Source organism: Choloepus didactylus, chromosome 7 (assembly GCF_015220235.1).
Source record: "Choloepus didactylus isolate mChoDid1 chromosome 7, mChoDid1.pri, whole genome shotgun sequence".
Taxonomy (NCBI): Eukaryota; Metazoa; Chordata; class Mammalia; order Pilosa; family Megalonychidae; genus Choloepus; species Choloepus didactylus.
This window is the reverse complement of record NC_051313.1, coordinates 51,118,411-51,138,693: the sequence shown is the minus strand read 5'-3', so window position 1 is coordinate 51,138,693 and position 20,283 is coordinate 51,118,411. Positions and strand designations below refer to the sequence as shown.

At 37.1% G+C, this 20,283-nt stretch overlaps 1 protein-coding gene across 1 annotated transcript in view; it reads right to left on the bottom strand.

The window, feature by feature from the left end:
* Window positions 1-5,649: 5,649 nt before the first annotated feature.
* SIM1 (SIM bHLH transcription factor 1) overlaps window positions 5,650-20,283 on the bottom strand; it is a 73,510-nt gene continuing 58,876 nt past the window's right edge. The window contains exons 11-12 of the mRNA XM_037844475.1: window positions 11,053-11,455; window positions 5,650-9,015 (exon numbers count right to left, since the gene is read on the bottom strand). Coding sequence (XP_037700403.1) covers window positions 8,285-9,015; window positions 11,053-11,455 — 1,134 coding nt within the window. The 3' untranslated portion in view covers window positions 5,650-8,284. The remainder of the gene's footprint in view (window positions 9,016-11,052; window positions 11,456-20,283) is intronic.

The window sequence follows — 20,283 nt, the reverse complement described above, 5'->3', positions numbered from 1 at the left end:
ATGTGTGACATGACCTGGGGATGAGCCTGGGCCCAGCATCCTGGGATTGAGAAAACCTTCTTAATGACAGGAAGTTACTGTTAATTTTGGTAAGTGTGATAGTGCCACTAACATTATATTAAAAAAAAAATAGTCCTTATCAGTTAGAGATGCTCACTGAAGTAAAGTGACCTGATGTCTAAGGAATCAGAGGGGAGAGCTTGGGGAAAGAGTGAAAATTTGCAGTGTTAAATTACAACATGAAATCTCTAAAGAAGGAATCCAACCAAAGGGAGGATGAAAGAGTGGTAAATTCTTAAGCCATCTTATTTCCTTTTAGTGACATTAAGTAGAGCCCTATCAGTGTTCATGAAAGAAAAATTAATTTTAAAATTAAGATGAAATTATTAAATATTTTAATTTTTAACTATTTTAATTTTATAGAAAAAAACATTAAACGTATAAAAGATGTGGGTATTTAAATAAGGTATTCACATGACTAAAAGATGTATTTGGTAGTATAAAGACGAGTTAGCCTTCCTACCTCTTCTCCCCTCCCTGGAAAAAACTTTCCTAGCTATTGATAATCTTTAATTATGAACAGAATCATAAATATGTATGAAAAATATGTCCCTGATCTTTTAAATTAAAAAATGGGTTTAGCATGGCACCATAAACAAACCCTGTCTAACCTAACTAATGGAGCATGTGACTAATGCAAGGTCTGGAACTAGAAATTGGAAATGTAGAAATGCACTGAATAATGAACCCCAGTTATTGTCTGGATGATTTCTTCTCACATTAGATCCCAATTACCCATTCCCAAGTGAGCCCTGGAGACCTTATCCATTAAGAGTCTCCAGGTTCAGTTTTCCTTTTTTTTTTAAAAAAAAAAAAAAAAAAAAAGCAAACAAAGCTATTGGAAAACCCTTGCCAGAAATTGAGAATAATTTCCTTATGGCTGGGAAGATAATGCCAAGATTCCCTTTAAGGTTTACTTAGATGGTACTTGAGTAAGATTCCCATATGGAATTACTCCCCACACAGGAGTCTGACCTGGGGGAAGCTGAACAAAGCTGAGATTATTTACAAACTCCCAAAGCAGGGGCTGTTTTACATTTCTCGCATCCTGGATCTAATTCCATCAGTAAATAGAGCACGTATTAAGTTATAAAGCAGAATTATGAAAAGGCCAAGAAGTACTACAGGGGGTCAACCCTCCTGACACTGTCAGAGGCCAGTGGCCATGGATGGCTGGATGGACCTGGGTGACTGGTTGCTGGCACCCTGGGTTGGCACACTCACTCAGGCAGCCAGAGACAGAGAATCCCAACAGGCGAATGCTACTCGCTTAAAGATGTCTTACAGGAATCATCTGTGTTCTGAGGGACATGCTTCCTGTCAGGTAACCTAGGGCCAGTTTCCCTTCAAATAGTACATAATATGGCGTTGCACAACAGCCCCTTAAGATTTACCTGCCTTGTACCTTCCAAACAGGGCCTTGAAGAATACAGTCATTTCTGACATATGCTGATTCTTCGTTGAGTGGGCTTTGATTGGTTTTTACCCAAGGAGAATGAAAAGTCTTCCATGAAGCCAAGCAGTATTTATGAGATCATGACAGTAATCTTTGGCCCATATCCTGGGAATGTGTGATGAAAATGTATACAGTTTTTAATTAATATTTAAACCACTTGTATTTTGTTAATAGAGAAAGCCTCAAAAAAAAAAAAAAAAAAAAAAAAAAGAAAAGTCAAATATCATGGGGAGCCTGTTAGGATACTTTGCCTATAAATTTCTGGTGCCTTAGACTTTTCTTGGTATCAGAAACGTCAGAAATCTCATTCGGCAGAAAGGCAAACATGTCTTATAAGGGGACCCATCTTTCATCGTACTGGTCACCATGTATCAGTGCAATAATGGAGAAATAGCAACCCCAGCTCTGCAACCATACATGGAGCTCCTGGCACCGCCATTGGACTAGACTGAGTATTGTTTCCCTCCCACCACTCCCCAACCCTCCTGACTTTTCTTAATTATCATTATAAAAGGAAAGCAGACTGAAGTAAGGTAAGATTTTAGAGTAAAATTGCTTGGTTCAAATTTTTTCTCCCACTACTTACCAGCTGTGTGATCTTTGTTAAATTTCTTAACCTTTCTGAGTCCTCGGTGTCCTCATTTATGAAATGGGGTATATTGGGATCACACTCATGATGGACTGACCTTGGTTCAGTGTCTAGCACATGATGGTTCAATAAATGTTAGTCATTTATATGATTATCTAAGGAATGTATACTTTCAAAGCACATAAGGAAAATCAAAGACCCACTCCACTGTACGTGTTTTTCCAAAGACATCTGAGACAAGAGAGATTCTTGGTGCCCATCCCATATGTGGCACTTTGTAAGTATTCAATAAATGTTGTGAACCTTAATTGGAAGTACAGTTGTTTTTTAAGAATAAGGTAGGTAACTGAAACGTTTATTTTCAGAAACAAAAGCACTAAAACAAGCATTTTAAAGAATTATGTTGGAAAATACCTGATAAATGCTGTAACGTTAATGATATTTGATGCAGGTCTGTAGAAAAGCCTTATGAATTACAAACATTTTCACTGAATTAAAAAGATATTGTGGTGGTTTATTGAAATGGTCAATGGTTGACAATTTCTAGAACACATCAGGGTAAATCAGAATCCCCTGAGGAAAAGGAAATATGTTGGACACTATGAAAATGAGACCTGGAAATCTATTTTTATTTGATCTTAATTCCTAATTCTGAATTTTGAAAATACTTTAGATTCCGAGCTAAAAATTATTCAAGATATGTTTTTTTTCTTTGAATGACAGTGAACTAAATAATCCTGATACTGTAGGTTTTGTCTTGGATATTAAAAATGCAATCTGTACTTTCAAATTTCTCACCTTATTTTAGTGAAGTGATCAAAGAAGTCCTGCTTAAGATGTCATCATAATGAACATTGTGAAATTATTGTCAAGTGTCTAATGAAAATCAGACCCTTTCCTTACTGGTTACTCTGTATATATGTAAGCGTCTATTCCTAAGTCTCAAAGTTTGTGTGACTGTGGGTGTGTTACCCATTCCAACAGAATCCCAAGCTAAAATGGTCCTTGTTCATTTACCGTACTAGTCTTCTAGTGGACTAGTCTATTTTGTCTAAAACAGATTTTTCTTTCAAGGAAAACTTCAGACTCAAACTGCATATTGGTAACTATATTTTAAACCAAAAAATTCTTCACATAATAAATACATTTTATGCACATTAACTTCGAATTTACTTCAGAAAGCTATTTACAATATAAATAATTATAAATGGGAACACTTTGCAAGATATCATTGACATAGCTAATATTTTCTACTTTACATTCCAAAGTAAAAGTTCAAATTACAGATTTATACTACGATATCACTAGAAACTATACATTGCAAGATGGTATTTGAAATATTGGCGATCAGTATCTTCTTTCACAAATATAATCCTTTTTTATAGCATGTCAGTCAAACAAAAAACACAAAATATTTTATCTTTTTTGAAGTGCCTGTTCATATTTCATTTTTTTGGAAATATTTCCCTTCGGGGGAAAAAAAGACAGAAAAAACAGTTACAGTACTTCTACAAATTTTTCCAAGCAGACTTCATTTCTTTTGAAATGTAAACACACCAGGGTTGTTGGGTGTAAATTCAACTATAATTAAATATGTCCCAGATCAGCAAATTAGGACAAACTCCCCACTAAAGAGGTTTATGAAAGCAAAGTCCCATGCAGCAAAATTGCAGTAAATGAACTATAAATGTTTGCTTTAAAATTATCAATTAGGATTTTGCGTATGTGGGAACTATCAGTTTTGAAGGAGCACAGCAGAATAGAAATATGTTACTTGTTTTACGATGATATACATATTTATGGCATTTCCTCATATAGTTCTAGAGAAGGAACTCTGAACAAAGCCTGGTTTGGAAATTAGCACAGTCTCAGCTTTTGTGTTAAGCACTACCCGTACAACCCTTGTGCACAAGAAATGAGCACCACTAGGAAATTTCCCCCAAGAATGCTTTTTATATAAGATACCCTTTGTATATATCCATAGCTGTTTTGTCACTCATTTCAAGTTTAAAATGATAATGAATGTTTTAAACTCAACAGGTTCCCAGTAAGAACTAGCCAATAGCTTTTGCTATTTTAGAGTCAAACCCCTATTCACAAAACTGACATTTACATGAAAATTAAATTGCTTATTTGGGGGACAATATGGTTTACATTTTTTATTAAGTCACTCAGAGAGTAGGATGTATGTCAATATCCTGTGATTTGAGTGAACTGGGGAGCCAAATCTGGACATTCAAATTTTTAAATCAAAGAGAGTGCTGTCAAAGTGTAGGCTATTCCACCAGGCAAGGTGAGTGACCCCAAAACAGCCAAATACTCAGTTTTTCAAATATCAGCATTCATTCTGTCACTTCCAAGGACCACTACTACTAATGGGATTGCACCAAATACCTTAGCAACGTCTTGCTCTCAAAACAGAGAGTGCTATAAAATACCGAATCTGTATTCAGAATGTCTCTTTAGAGATGTACTGTCTTGTATCAAACTTATTTGGTCTAGAATGGAGGGGGGGTGGCTTTTATTTTATTTTAACATACCTATGCATATTTTCCAAATGATCTTTTATTAGAATTGATCCTCATACCCCATTAAAAAGAAAAGAAAAATGGAGCATATTATCATTTTCTAGATCCCATTAATGCTTATTTTATGTGGGATTCCCTGCCCAGAGGCAGCATGTGGCATCAGGGTGTAGAGAAAATTAAGAATAGGACCCAATGGAAATATTCTAGTCCTGTAAAATATAAACAAGGAAGAATAAGCAGTTTTTCTGGATAAACACTGAAGGCAAATCATTTATTACATCCTGTGTCATTTTGAATGTCACATTAGCACTGCATCATATTAACCTGCATCAGGCAATTACAGTTTAGAAAATCTAGCACATTATATTCTACAGAGTAGGTCAAAAGACCTAAATGTCTTTTAGGTCTTTTGAACCACACCTAAATGTCTGACTTGAAATGATTGTGGCATTAATGTTACGTATCCAAAAATAACCCATCAAATCTGACTATAGTCTCAATAACAATTTTAACAAAATTTTCTCAAAGAAGATTGGGGAAACATGCATTTATTTCTTTGGTTATAGAAATTTTTAAATTTGGCAGGGCAAGTAAAATGGGCCAAAAAGATATTCTTACTATGACTAGAAAGTGTGAGCTCTCTGTATCACCTAATGAATCGATACATGTTGTACCAGTAATTGGAGAGAGCACATTTTATGACTCTCCAGGGTAATATGAAAATCATATTTCTCTCTGTGTTTCAATCAAATGTGATGGTTCTCAGCATTCAGCAAAGTAATGGAAATCAAGCATTAAAACTAAAGTCAATTTGAGTTTAATTTTAACTGATTAGGTGATGGGAACATATTATTTTATATCCATATATAAGAAAGACACAGATGATATCCTTGTTATGAAGAAATACGTTCCTCCACAGAACAAAACAACATAGATTATAAATACATTTTAATATATCTATATGTATACTAAGAAAGTATCTTTTCATAAAATATATTAACTTATTTTGGGTCATTTTGCAATATCATGCCATATTGCAGAAAATGTAATTTTATAATACTGTGGGCCTATAAGGCATTATATGTAATGTAATAAAGCTGCTACTGTAAAATTATTGACATTAAGTGAATTAAATAAATGATTATGTAATTAAAATTGGGTCAATCTACTAAAAGTTTTAATCAAGATGTAACTTGGTTAATTGTCTTCTCTTAAAAATACTGGTCATACCATCTTAAAAAGTATTCCTTTTGATTACCCCCCAATTTTAGAGTCCATAATTTATTTCTTCCATCAACTGACTATCTTCCATATAAAAAAAATCCCCTGAAATTCCTTTAGTGACAGTCTTTTCTTTAGTATCAGTTCATTTTCCTTGGTTCTTAAGTTTCCCGTTCTCTTCCAGCATCTGTCCCTGACATATTTGGTAAAATGTATATCCATCAGTAAAACCCATCTGTACAGATTTCCTTTCCAAAATACACCATATTCTTCAGACATTTGTGTCTTTGAATCATTTATCAGTCTACAGAATTCTGAGAAATCATCAGCATTCCTGAAGCCTTACTTCCTGTTGTGAATCCATTTTGAGTATTTCAGGGGGTTCTCACAAATAGTTTTCTCAAATTTACTTAATACTTTTGCTTGTATAGTTCAGAATTTAGTGTTCATTGTACTCTGAACTTTTTTGAAAGTATATATGATAATCGCTAACTTTCTCGCATAGTAGCACTTTTTCCATTTACAGCACAAATGTTGCTCTGTCATACCCAAGAAATTTTTTTTATGTAGCCTCCTCTTCCGTGCACAAACAGCCCAATCTTTATCTCTCAGATAATCGTCATTCAGATTGTCACCTACCTACGAACAAATAACTTTTAAATGATGAAATAGAACTAATCCCTGAGTGTTCAATGTCAGGTTCTGTTTTCAAAATTATAAGTTGTTTCTTCCAGTACCTCCCCTCCTTGACTGTGGCAAGAATTCCAAGCATGGGACTCCTAGGAAATATTGCCTATGAAACTTCTCTAATCACTTACGTCACCTTGCTTTGATTACTAAAGAATAATGTGTTACATAAATCTTACCTAATTTTCCTCTCCCTCATCAGTTTCTACCATCTACATTTTGACTGAATCTGCAAAATCGATGGTGCCTGAAAGAGCCCGTGCACCTACTTGAGTTACAAGACACCTAGACTCTTTGGGAGTGCAGAGAGACCAGAATGGTCAGTCTTCACAACCCACAGCAGAGAGTCAACTCTTCAACAAGTGCAGTCTGTACCAATCTGTACTGATGAAACATGGAACTCTGGAGCTGCCTAATAGATCAAGAAACCAGGGCTGAGATGTGGTGAGTGATGCATCTATGGTCACAAAAAGGGTTTAGGCAGGGTTAGAACTGAAACCCAGACATCTTGACATCTAGTCTGCTGTACTCCATGGCCTTAGGCCAAGGTGGTGGTTATGCTGTTTACAAACAATAATGAAAATGAACACTTTACCTGTACCTTGATTCAGAATACTACTTTTGTCCTCTAACCACTGGGCTATCAGCCTAAGCTTTTATCTTAGACTCTCCAGAGGCTTTCCACACATCATATTTGCACATCAATGCTTTAAAATGCTTTCAAACACACTGCTGCCCTGCAGCACTTTACTGGCTTTCCTTAGTTATTTTTCACACTTACTTATCAGCCTTTTTTCTTCATGAACTGGTTTGAATCGTTCTGTTTGTTTGGTTTTACAAGCCCCAAATATGTTGATTACTATGTGGCACACATATTCTGAGCCTTAAATTATTTGTTTTCTGATATATTTTCAATTTTCTCTGCTTTTAGTCTTTCCACCTTCAGTAAACTACTTCCAATTGAGCACACCAAGTTTTTGATGTCTCAACATCTCAGCTTTTACTTAGCTAAATCCTTACTGCTATGTTAATGTAATCCTGCTCTTGTCTAACTCAAAAATAAGGTGAAAAATCACCACTTCCTGGTTGCTTATAACGGATCCCAGGTGAAAATTCACTCTTGTACTGTATCCAGAACTATTTCCCTAATTTATGCCTAAACCAAATAAGCTTGCTGGTTGAAAACACAAAGAAGAAAACAGTTTACAAGATCTCTCTCTCTCTCTCTCTCTCTCTCTCACTCTCAGTTATTTTGAGAATGGAAATTCCACATCATTTGGAAGATTAATGGTCTGGGGTTAAAAAGAGTTACACACTTTTGGTGTATTTTACGGCAGATAGCCTACATTTCTGCATGTAAAGTTTACGCAGCAGTTTGTGAATAGCGGTCTGAGTGTTTGAGGTTCAAGGAATCATCACGATACAATGTTGTCATCTATCAGTCCTTACAGGTAGAGTAATTACTGTTCACTTGATCCACGCAAGTATGTTTTAATTCAAAACTTATCCATTCTGGTTCCCATAAAATTAGAGGAGAAATTTGTATATTCACATTAGCTCCATTATCTGTGTATAACCCTGAATGCTAGTGCTACGTTTTCTTTGTTTTTACAGGAACGCATGTCAAAAACCCAGTAACTCAGGTTATCATCTCTAATAAAGTGTGGCATAGTAAATGCTGGCAATGGGGTTAAAACATAAATATGCTTCAGAGATCCTGAAAGAACAAAACATAGAAAAACATCAGCTCCCATTGGTTATTATAACAGATGTTCCCTTGTGTCCTTGTGCTGGGTCTGGCTGCATCCTCAGATGGGAAGTTACATCAAAGTGTGAGCCATTACAGCCCAAGGAATAGTTTCGAATGGTTTCACTGTCATATAAGTGCTCCAGGGCATATCCAGTTAATGTGTAAGCATGCTTATCAAAATACTGCCGGTGAGAGCCAAAGCAGTTTGGAGAGATGGCAGGATGTTCTCCTGCTGTCTGATGAGGGGACATATCCGAATGCAGATAGTCTTTAGCTAGGATCAAACTGGATTTTGAAATGCGATCCGAATTGGGACTACTTATCCGAGACAGTGCAGTGGGGCTGTTGTCATAGTCATTTTCATGGGGGCTCAGCATTTTTCCCTCTCTCTGCTGGATGTGGTCACATGGCGAAGTGTTGGCAAGAGTGGAGCTGTGGCCGACCTCGCCGGTAGGTGGGGGCTGTTGGTAGTTTGCAAAACAGAGGGAGTGCTTTTTCCCGGCTCCATTAATGGAAGCCAGTTGGTCTGGGGGAGCTTTTCTTAGCTGCAATCTGTTCTCTTCTTCTTTAATCATTTGCTGGGTGGCTCTTATCAGAGTTTCTATTTTGCTGGGTTCGTGTGGGCTACTTTGATACTGCTCAGTGCGGTATCGGTCACCAGATTCACTGGCAGACCCTGGGTCTGGAGAACTGACCACACTATCTTCATCCCAATGACCTCGCCCTAGAAATTAGAAAAAGTAAAACGTAAGTGTCCCAAAATTCTCAAAAAAAAAAAAAAAAAAAAAACTTAAGTGCATTTTTTTCCTATTAAGAGAAACCTTTTATCTTACATTTTTAATATATGCACCAATATTTGAAACAGACACAGATTCCCATGACAGACAGTGTCAACTTATTATACTGGAACTCATATCTCTCAGTGGCTTTTAAGTGCAGATGAAGTTAATAACAATTCTGCAGAAAGTAAACCTTGTTCAGGAGTTTGTGAATGCCATTTAGCGAAATGGCAAGATGTATTTATACTTCTCCATGTAAATACATCACTGTAAATGATTTAAGTAATTTACATTTGCACTGTAAAGAACAAAAGGAAAACGCATTGAATTTGTTTTCTAGAGCAGTGTCTTTTCAATTGATGCTTGGAAAATGCTTTCAATTGGGTTTGAGGAAGACAATGATGATAGAGGGTGGACTATTCTCTCATTTCCAAAGAAATCACCTAAAATGTTAATACTGCTAAATGCACCTTAAAAGTAGAGTTACAATAAAGCTCTAATGTTAGTTTTTAGAGTATCTAAGAGTTTAAAAACATACAAAAACACACACATACATAAATACTGTCCCAATAAATATTATCTACTCAAATCTAGGGGTAAAAAATTCAGTTTCACAGCTATATAGTAACTTGGTGTTTTAGATTTTTTCTGAAATAAGGTGAAGAATAATATACATTTAAGTTTTTCATAACAACCCATTCTGAACAAGGAGATGTATCTAATATTGAGGAACAGTAGATCCCCATAAACTAGATTATCCTCAAAACAGTTCGAAGTCAATATAACAACAGAGAAGAGAAACAGGAAGAGGCACATGAAAACTGTAAACTGCTTAATGCAGCAGAGAAGCCCTGAATCATACTATTCATTGCCTTCCTTTTCCCTTTTCTTATTTTATTTCTAATATTTCCTTCCAGATTATGTAGGTTTAGCCACAATTTTCATTTCACTCCATTCTTTGGCAAGCAATTGCCCTTCGCCCTGGATTTCCATTACCAGTCTATCTAACTAGAAAAAGGAAAGGTGAAATCAGAAAAATAGAAATTAAGCATGGAAACAACTCTCAAATCATTTATAAAAGGTGGTCCGTGTCCGGGGGGTGTTCAAAGTCATGACAGGAGACATTGTGGGTTAGACAACAATGTCTAACACATTTCTCATCGTAAAGATACAGCAAGAAGAATAATATCGGGATCTTTCACACAATCCTAATGTCACTTATTTTAATTACATAGGGGGGATTTCAAAGATCTGCATGGACCCAACCTTGGAATGAACATAATGCACTCTCCTTAACCACTTTACTTTGAAATGAACAAAGAAAAACATTACTAAAGCTTTAACTGCAGGTCCCATTTCCATGTGTTTGTAAGGTCATATAATCATCCCAAGGTGAAAATCTCAGTGGGTTCTTCACAGCACTCCACCCTCACATTGAGGCACTGTTGATTGTCATAACGATGGTGGGTGGGGTCCTGCTGGCACTTCATGCCCAGATGGCCAGAGAGGTTAAATACCCTGTAATGTGAGTGATAAGCCTGTTCCTCCCCCAAATGCCGATCGTGCCCTCACTGAGAATCACTGCTATAACTGAGTGAATCAAAACACGACTCAAGTCCACATTTGAAACAGAATACAAGAAGAAAGTATACAAGAGAAATTTAAATGCACACATACTCTAAATTCAATAAACTCTGAATAATTCATGTTAACTTAATTTCTATACTTTCTCGATGTTTAAAATGGGTATCATTTTCACTTGCCTCTCAAAAATAGATGTATTTGACAAACATTGGCAAAAGTAATACACTTAAAAAGAGTTGATTTAAATTAAAAAAAAAAAATCCCATTGGTGTGAGTTTCTGGTTCGTAAATTCAAAGGAGAAAACCGTTTGGGTCAGTCATGCCGGTGTCATACACAGAAAGTCAACTGCCCCGGGGCCTAACGATGCAAGTTCAGGAGTCGGTGGAACTGCTCTTACCGTGGATCCTGTGCACGGACGCGATGTGAGGCATGCTGTTCTCGTAGGCGTCTCTGCTCTCCGGGGAGGCCTTGGTGAGGGGCAAGGCTGCACGAGCGCCCCACCAGGGCTCCCTCCCAGCCTGCGGCGCTCCCAGGAAGTACCTGCCCGCCTCACACCGGCCTCCCTCACAGGCCTGGGTGTGGAAATGCCTCTCCTCCACCAGCCTGGAATGGTCCAGCGCGAAGCCATAGCAGAGCGAGCTGCGGTCCGAGAACTGCCTGTAGGCGCAGGACGCCTCGTGCTGCGAGCTGGGCCTGTCCGCGGGGTCCAGGAGCTGCGGAGACGCTGTGTCCGTCAGGGGACTGCCCCCCCACTGGCTGTCATGATCAGATTCCGATCTTTCTGTGTGAAATCCTGAATACTGAAACAGGGTGAGGAGAATATGTTTCAAAAAAACACCACAGACTTTACTGTACAAGTACCCCTAAGATATCCGAAGACACCAAAATAAGACTCACTAGGGTACCACTCTGGATGTCCCTGACTTAAAATCCCTTAATCAGTCTTGTGCCTCAAAATAAAATCCTTCTGGCTGCTGAAAGTAGATAAAAATAATAATAGCAAACATCAACTGACCACCTACCAAGGACCAGGCACTGTACAAAGTACTTCTTGTAGACTATCCCATTTAGTTCTTATAGTAAGCTTTTAATGGAGACATTAGTATCTCCATTCTATGCACGGGGAAACTGAGGCACAAAGAAGTAAAGTGATTTTCCCAAGGTCACAGAGTTAGCAGGTGGCAGAGCCAAGATTCAATCCCAAGTTCTTCATCACTACCCAGATGGATATTGTCAAAACAGAATTCCAGGAAAGGTCCATATTTTATTTCTAATTTATTTCCACATTTTTTTTCTTAATTAACAATAAAAAAAAACTAAGGTTTAAGGGACCGATGTGTTGGACTTGAACTCTTCACACTAGACTATAACTATCTGAGGGCTGTGCTGGATACATGGTAAAATATGTAATAAATTCTTACCATATTCAGTCACTACATAACTTCTAAAAAGTCTTGCCCCCCTCCATGGATCTACTCTTACCAGGATGTGCTTCTTGCTTCCTAGAGTAAAACTTCAAATACATACAAAGGGGAAAAGAGGATTATCACAAGTAAGCTCTGAGCAATTCTGGGCCTTGCTGGAATCATGCTGTTCACCAGCTCCCAGAATAGTGTCAGGTTGAAAGAAAATGTGAAATGCTCGACAGCTCTCTCTAAGAGGAATGCTCAGTTTTAAGGTCTTCACAAGCCACTGAAACTAGTAATATAATGATTTCTACCAGTTTTTGGTTGCCTAATGCCAAGCACAATTCAAGGTACTATATAGAGATTTCCTGTTGTGATAATAATAAATGCCATTTATTGAGAGCTTCCTATTTGCCTGGAGATGTGCTTAGCACTGTATATACATCATATCATTTAATCCTCAAAACCACCTGGACAGAGTATCAAACTCCATTTTATAGAGGAGGAAACTGCATCACTGAGAGTTTTAGTAAGAGGCCATGGCGATCCCACAGTCTATCTGGTCTTAAAGCCTGGGCTCAAAACCACATAGAACAGAAAAGAGAAAAGAATGAAATGTTGGAGTTGATTGCAGAGAAGTGACAGGAATGGCTTTACAGCCCCAGGAGCCAAAGTATAAGTTCATTTTATGTTTTCTTCCTTACCCCAGACTAAAGATGGGGTTGTGTGTCTGTGTGGATAGGAGGAAAAATTCCTAGGCCCCATGGTTCTTCTTTGTAACCTGCTGGTTGAGCAAGTTTCATCCACAATGAGACTTCCCTGGAAAAGGCAAACTCTCCCCTTCACACTAGGTCACCCTGATCAGGAGGAATCCCACTCTTCCCACTTCCATGCAAACAGCAGCTCAGCCCAGCAGGGGTCTCTTGGAGCCAGGGAGATGAGGTACAGGGGTTCATCTAGAGAAACTTCAAAAGGATGCTAAAAAATATAGCATGTTCAGGACAGAGTTCTATGCAAATTCCAGGTCAAAGATTTTTCCATTACCATTTCTAATTATTACTTTAGCTATTTTCCAAATGTATGTATGGACTATCAGCATATTCCATAAAGGGGGGGAAAAAACAATTAAAAATCAAACCTCTTCCTAGAGGCCTGCAGGATGGAACACATCAAGGCAGGCTGAACTCCCACTCCCTACATCACACCTCCCACATGCCATCAGTCTTTTCTCCCCTAGACACTAGCCTCTCTTTTCAGATGACACCACCCTTACTTTCACCAGAGTGAGTGGGTGGCGACCCCTCCCCTTCCTGAGTGGGGATCAGAGTGTTATACATTCTCCCTTTGGGGCTTGCCTAGGAGAAACTCAGATCATTGGTGCTATTCCAAGCTAGGAGTTGCCCAGACCCTGCTTGTTTTTATAAAAGTATAAGCCAGGCCTATTTCTGAAGTACTCCAGTCAAGACTTTTGAGCCCTGTTGAGAGGAGAAAAAGCTTTCCCTGAGTGTATATGGGAAAGTGCTATTGGCGCAGCAGAGAAGAACATTCTGTTCTTCACTCACAGGGAAAATTCAACACGAGGCAACCCTGGCATACATAAGGCACACAGTTCAAGAGCACCCAGAAGAAGAAACTGGAGGACAAGTGTCTTGCCAATCATCATGAGACTTCAACAGTAATTACACTGCCCTGATACGTTCAAGCAGACAGAAGTTGGGTGGTTCAGTTAGAGCAAGACCTGGTGCTGCGTTAGAGGAGCAGAAGAAAAGCCTAGCAGTAAACCTTTGTTTTCCAAGGTGAAGAATGTAAACTTGCACCCGTGTACACCATCAAAACTAAGCCACATCCATCCCATTAAAAGGAACTGTAGATTTAAACTGTTGAGGCCACTACAAACCCATTACTTGATCTGAAATATCTCAGGTGTTCATTAAATATTTGAGGAAGGAGAGAGGGCAGGAAGGGAGGAAGGCAGGCAGGCAATAATGCAGCATGCCCAGTGTATGAATGAATGCTGCATCACGAAGGCTGCTGATCATCCTCACACCTACTTTTGCCATTTACTACGTGCATGATCTTGGGCAAGTGATTCAATTTATTTTGCTATTGGGATGATGGGCATGATGATACTTTACCCAATCAGAGTTGGGGCCATTTCATGAAAAAGGCACCGGGGAGAGGGAGCTAGAAAAACTTGTTTCCAGTTCCAGCCCTGCTGCCAGCCCTCAGAGTATTTCATCTTTCTTAGCCTTAACTGTAGAATGACATACTGGGTTCTATTAGACTTTCTCTAACTTTTCTTTCAGCTCTAATATTCTATATGATACAATAATTATTTGGTATCCTTTTTAGGGTTGAAATCTATGATTCCTGTGACTGTCTCCCTATATTCAACTTATTTAAAGAAGATAGTTGCTTAGAACTATAAGCAAAGTCTAAGAATTTTTATCATATCTATAAGAAGAACATTAATACGTAAGTTATTATTTTACTAATTGCCACTTTCCCCCAAAATATCCTATTACAAAATGTTTTAGAGTAATTACATGATACCTTCTGGTCAATAAATTACTACATTCTATGGGCTTCTGAGTGAGAAGGATCAGGCAGTCATCTGGATCTGAACTCTCCAATATCCTCAAAAAAAAAAAAACCCACAAACACTTCTAAGTTCATCAAGGAGCACAAAATAATAGTAAACGACCTACACCATCAGTCTTACCAGGAGACAGAGAATACGACAAACTTCAAATTATCTAGAAGTAAAAAAAATTAAGATAGTCCTGTGGATGAAGAGAATATAGTGAGCAGAGACTTAAGAAACCCCATGAAAGAAAGGGAAGTAGAGGACATAAATAAAGCACAGACAAACTACTCTCAGAAAGAAAAATAAAACATTAAGTGCTAAAATATGAACACAGGTTAGCACAGCATGGGCCACTGGGAAGAGAATCAAAAACAAGCAGAATCCACAGTGATTCTCAGAGAACTGTCACTTTGTTAAGAAAAGAACATAAATTTGAGAATGGGTTGTGTCCCTCAGAGACATAAAAATGATGAGAGAGAGGGAAGTATAAGGGGGAAATTAAAGGTCCAGTAGACACAAAAGAAAAACAAAACAGGCCAATCCTACTCATCCACCACTCTCATTATCCATTTAAAAACTGTATTTCAAAAACTGTCAGGAAAGGGCATTCTTGAACTCATAAAGCAGCTCATGAAACACCAAGGAATAGGGGGAAAAGTTAACAAGCTCCATATAAAGCTCCTGTAAAGTGAAAACATGAAAATGCAGATATAAACACCTCAGCTGAAAAAAGTACAATAAAACTGACCAAATTCAAAGAAATTGAACAAATGAAGAATAAATTACAAATTGCCAAAAGGAGAACAGATTTGAATGAAAGTTAATAAGGGAAGTTGAAGAAAGGCAGGAAGACAACTAAGGAAACAAAAATTAGAAAGAGAAATAAATAGGATCAGAGAGCAAGTGGTTGAAAGAAGACAGAAAGAAAAAGACCAATATATCCATAATTGAAGACTTTAAAGAAGAAAAATCAAATAATAGAACATTAAAACTATAATCCAAGAAAACTTTTCAGAAATAAGCAAAATCTTAAATCTGCATATTGAAAGGACCCAATTATTAGATGGAAAAAGGGTTCTGAAATGATCAATGCCAAGATGTATCCTAGTAAATCTCTTGGTCTTTAAAGGACCCACAGACAAAAATATCAAATTACATCTAAGGAAAAAAAAAATAGGCTGGTACTGGACTTCTACAGTTCTGAACACGGAAGAATTCAGGAAATATTAAGGGAGTATTAAGAATATTCTAAAGCAATAAATGTAAGGGTAAGGGCTAAAACAAAAATTGAAAATTTCCTAAATAATGAAAAAAAAAAAAAAAATAGCAAAGAAAGGGACTTCTGCTTCCAGGAAGGAATAGGCATACTTTTCCCTATTCTTCCAGATATGGAGAACCAAAAACCCCGGATAACTTAACATACAAAGACTCTGAAAGGTGGAGAGAAAGCAGACCAGGTAGGGACCTCAGGACCCGAAGAATGGCACAGCAGAGAGGTCCCAGGATTTTCTGTTTGCCTCAGATATCTCAAATATGGAGCTGAAGAAGCTGGCAACCCAGATACATCAATGGGAGCAGCAGAAAGAGCCCAACAAAAGCCTGCTCTCACCAGCAAAAGAACAGCAAAGGGGTAGCCTAGGCAAGACAGAAAGCTTTTAGACAATAACTGCTCTAGGGTAACCACACCCCACAGAAAAATATGTGGCCCCATCCCCACCCACATCAGCAAAGATTGTGTAAGATCCTAGACTTTCACCCTCACCAGCCTCAAACCCCACCACCACCAGGGTGATTTCAAAGAAGTCTAAGTGGGGAGCTGGTATTTTCATCCCAGCCAGGCAATAAAGAACCCTCCCTTCCAACAGTGTCAATGAAGACCACATAGGGAGACTGGACTTCCAACCCCACCGAGCAGCAACAAGACACCCCTCTTCTTCCCTGCTAGGCTGGTGTCAGAGGAGGCCAGGTGGAGAGTGAGGACTTTCATCAACACCAGTGGTAAAGAAGCCACCCCAGTCATGGTGTCAGTGTGTGAAGCACTAACAAGGCCCTGCTACCTCTCCCAGCCAGAAAGGTATCAGTAGAGGCCTAGTGGAGAGCTGGAACTCCCTCCTCCACCCAGTAGTAACAAGGATCCTACCCCTCCCCTGCCCCACACAAACATCAACAGAGCCTGAATGAGGAATCTGGACTTCTGCCTCCACCTGGCAGTAATGACGTGGCACTCTACTTTCCCCTGGCAGAGTGGTGTCAGAAGATGCCAACAAAACAAGAATGATTTGAATAAAATCCAGAGTCTCCTAAGTTAATACTTAAAACATTCAGGTTTCAACAGAAAATCTCTCATCATAGCAAAAACCAAGAAGAACTTAAACTGTATGAAAAAAGAAAATCAACAGATATCAACACTGGGCTGACAGCGGTGTTAGAATTATTTAACAAAGATTTTTGAACAGCCACCATAAAAATACTTCAACAATTACAAATATACTTGAAGTAAATGAAAAAAATATAAAACTCAGAAAATAGATTTAAAGAAGAACCAAGTAGAAATTTTAGAACTTAAAAATACAATAACAAAATAAAAACCTCAGTATATGGGCACAACAGATGAATGGAGGAGAAAGAGGAAGAATCAGTGAACATGAAGAGAGAACAATAGAAATCATATAGTCTGAACAAAAAAAAACAATAAGAAAAAAAAAGAACAGATCTCAGGGACCTGGGGAACTATGACAAAAGATCTAACATATATATGCCATTGGAGTTCCAGAAGGAGAGAGGAAAGAGGGCAGGGCTCAAAAAGTACTCAAAAGAAATAAAAGCTGAAAAATTCTCAATTTTGGCAAAAGACAATAAACTTACAGTTTTGAGAAACTGAATGAACCCATACAAGGTAAACCAAAGGAATTTCACAGTGAGACATATAATAGTCAAATTTATGAAAACTAAAAAACAAAGAAAAATCTTAAAAGCAGCAAGAAAGAAGCAATATCTCCTTAGAGGAGAAAAAGCAATTCAAATGACAGCGTATTTCTCATCAGAAACCACAGAGGCCAGAAGGAAGTGGCTCAACAGAATTCCATTCCCAATAACAATGTCTTTCAGGAATGAAGGGAGAATAAAAACATTATCAGATGAAAGAAAACTAAGAGAATTTGTCACTAGCAGGCCTACTCTAAGAGAATGGCTAAAAGAAGTTCTCTAAACAGAAAGAAACAATCAAAGAAGGAATCTTGGAACATCAGGAAGGAATAAAGACACAGTAGGCAAGATGGGGTAAAAACAATAGACTTTCCTTCTCCTCTTGAGTTTTGAAAATTATGTTTGACAGTTGAAGCAAAAATTACAAAACTATCTGATGTAGTTCTAAATACATATAGAAGAAATAGTTAAGACAATTATATTATAAATGAGAGAGCATAAAGCGATGTAAAAGGAAGTAAGGTTTCCACACTTCACTCAAACTGGTAAAGTGACCCCAGTAGACTGGTAAGTTATGTATATAAAATGTAAAACCTAGAACAACCAGTAAAAAAGCTATAAAGGAAATATACTAAAAAATACTATCATTAAATAAAAATGGAATTCTGAAAACTGTTCAATTAACTCACAGGAAGGTAGGAAAAAGAAACATAGAAACAAAAAACATAGCAAACAAACAGAAAACAAAACATAAAATGGCAGACTTAAGCCTTAACATATCACTAACACTTCTGAATTCTCTCTCTGAGACAGTATTACCCTGACACTAAAATTAGACAAGACAGTACACAAACAAAAAGAAAACTACAGGTCAATATCCCTCATGAATAATATTTCATGAATAAAATATTAACTAACAGAACTCAGCAATATATAAAATATCATATACCATAACAAAGTGGCATTTACCCAAGGATGCAAAGCTGGTTAAATATTCAGTTTCAATCAATGTAATCCAGACTAAAGAATAAACTTTAGATTAAGAAGAAAAATCACATAAACATATCAATTGGTGCAGAAAAAGCATTTGACAAAATTCAACCCCTATTCTTTTTTTTTTAAATTAAAACCACTATAAATATTTTATTAATGTTTCATATTTTGCTTTTATTTTACAGTACATCACCAGAGACACATAAGAAAAAGTAGAATTATCTAATTCCCTTTCTAAGTGTACTTTTCCTTCTACAAACTACAAAAATATTAATGAAAGCCATGTTACATATTTTTCAAAATCAAAACTGACATATACCATCACCAACTTTATGGGAACAAAAGGTACAAGTTCTGGTACATTAGGAAGTTAATTATGAAAAAAATAGTTTCAGATTCATAAATTGGTGTATTCCAGTATAAAAACACAAATGACCCAAATGGTTTAAATTCTCATTAAAAGAGCTTCACATTTTTCTAAATGAACATTTGGCAGAAAGATGAATTGTCAGCTGATATACAACAAATATGTCAATTGCTTACATCCCCAAATATGGAAAATACTAGGTGGAAAAGTTACAAAGAAAATCTGTTTTAAAAAGACACAATTAAATGAGCCTTAGACCTGAAAAACATGATTTATTTCAGTTACTACTTGGCTGTGAAATTGGAAAAAGTCCAAACCATTCAGGCAAAATAGACAAGATAACATTTTATTTCCTCTTTTTTTGAGAACTGAAAAACTATTAGCTATTACCTGTGATTCAAGTTCTAGTACTGGCCATCCCTAAACGGACACTCTGTTGGTGTACTGGCACAACGTGGTCTTTGGAGTTTATTGCATGCAAGTATATTTTATAAGACACTTTGGCTCTTCTGGTGACTACAATTTCTTGGATGAGAATCCATGACTCATCATAGAACAAATCCCAAATACATTCCAATACATGTGTTAAAGTAAGGCGCCCAGTGTATTTTGAAAATGTAATGAGTTGCAACTTATTTTCATGTTGACCAGGGGAAAAAAAAACCCAGTTGTATAAATTATTTCTACCTCAGGTCATGGATACACATCTTCCCATTTGAAAACATAAGTGTCATATACTACTGATAACTTAGCTTTCAGTTTTAAGCAATCATTTGGTAATATTACTGTTCTTTATTTTCTGGCTTTTAAAACATTAATTCCTTAAATTAAATATTTGAAAAGTAACCACTACTCTGATGGTTCATGAAAAATGATCATCTGAACATCAATCTGGAAAATTATAAACCCTTAAAAAATTAATAAAGTTATTCAGTAATAGAAATTCAGAGTACAGAGGTGATAAAAAAAAAATCATGGAAAAATTCCGTACATGATCCCCTTTCATAAAATGAATCCATAATCTTGCTTTTTTTTTTTTTCTATCAATAGTAGTCAACCCCTATTCTTGATCAAAGCTCTCAGAAAAATAGGAATAGTGAGGAACTTCCTCAACTTAAAAAAGAACAAATACAACAAACTACAGCTAACATTATATTTAATATGAAAGACTGAATGCTCCCCACTCCAGCCACCAAGATCAAGGCAATGATGACCACTCTTATCCAACACAGTGCTGGAAGTTCTAGCCAGTGCAATAAAGCAAATAAAGGAAATAAAAGGCATACAGATCAGAAAGGAAGAAATAAAACTGTCCCTATTTTTAGATGGCATGATTGTCTATGTAAAAAA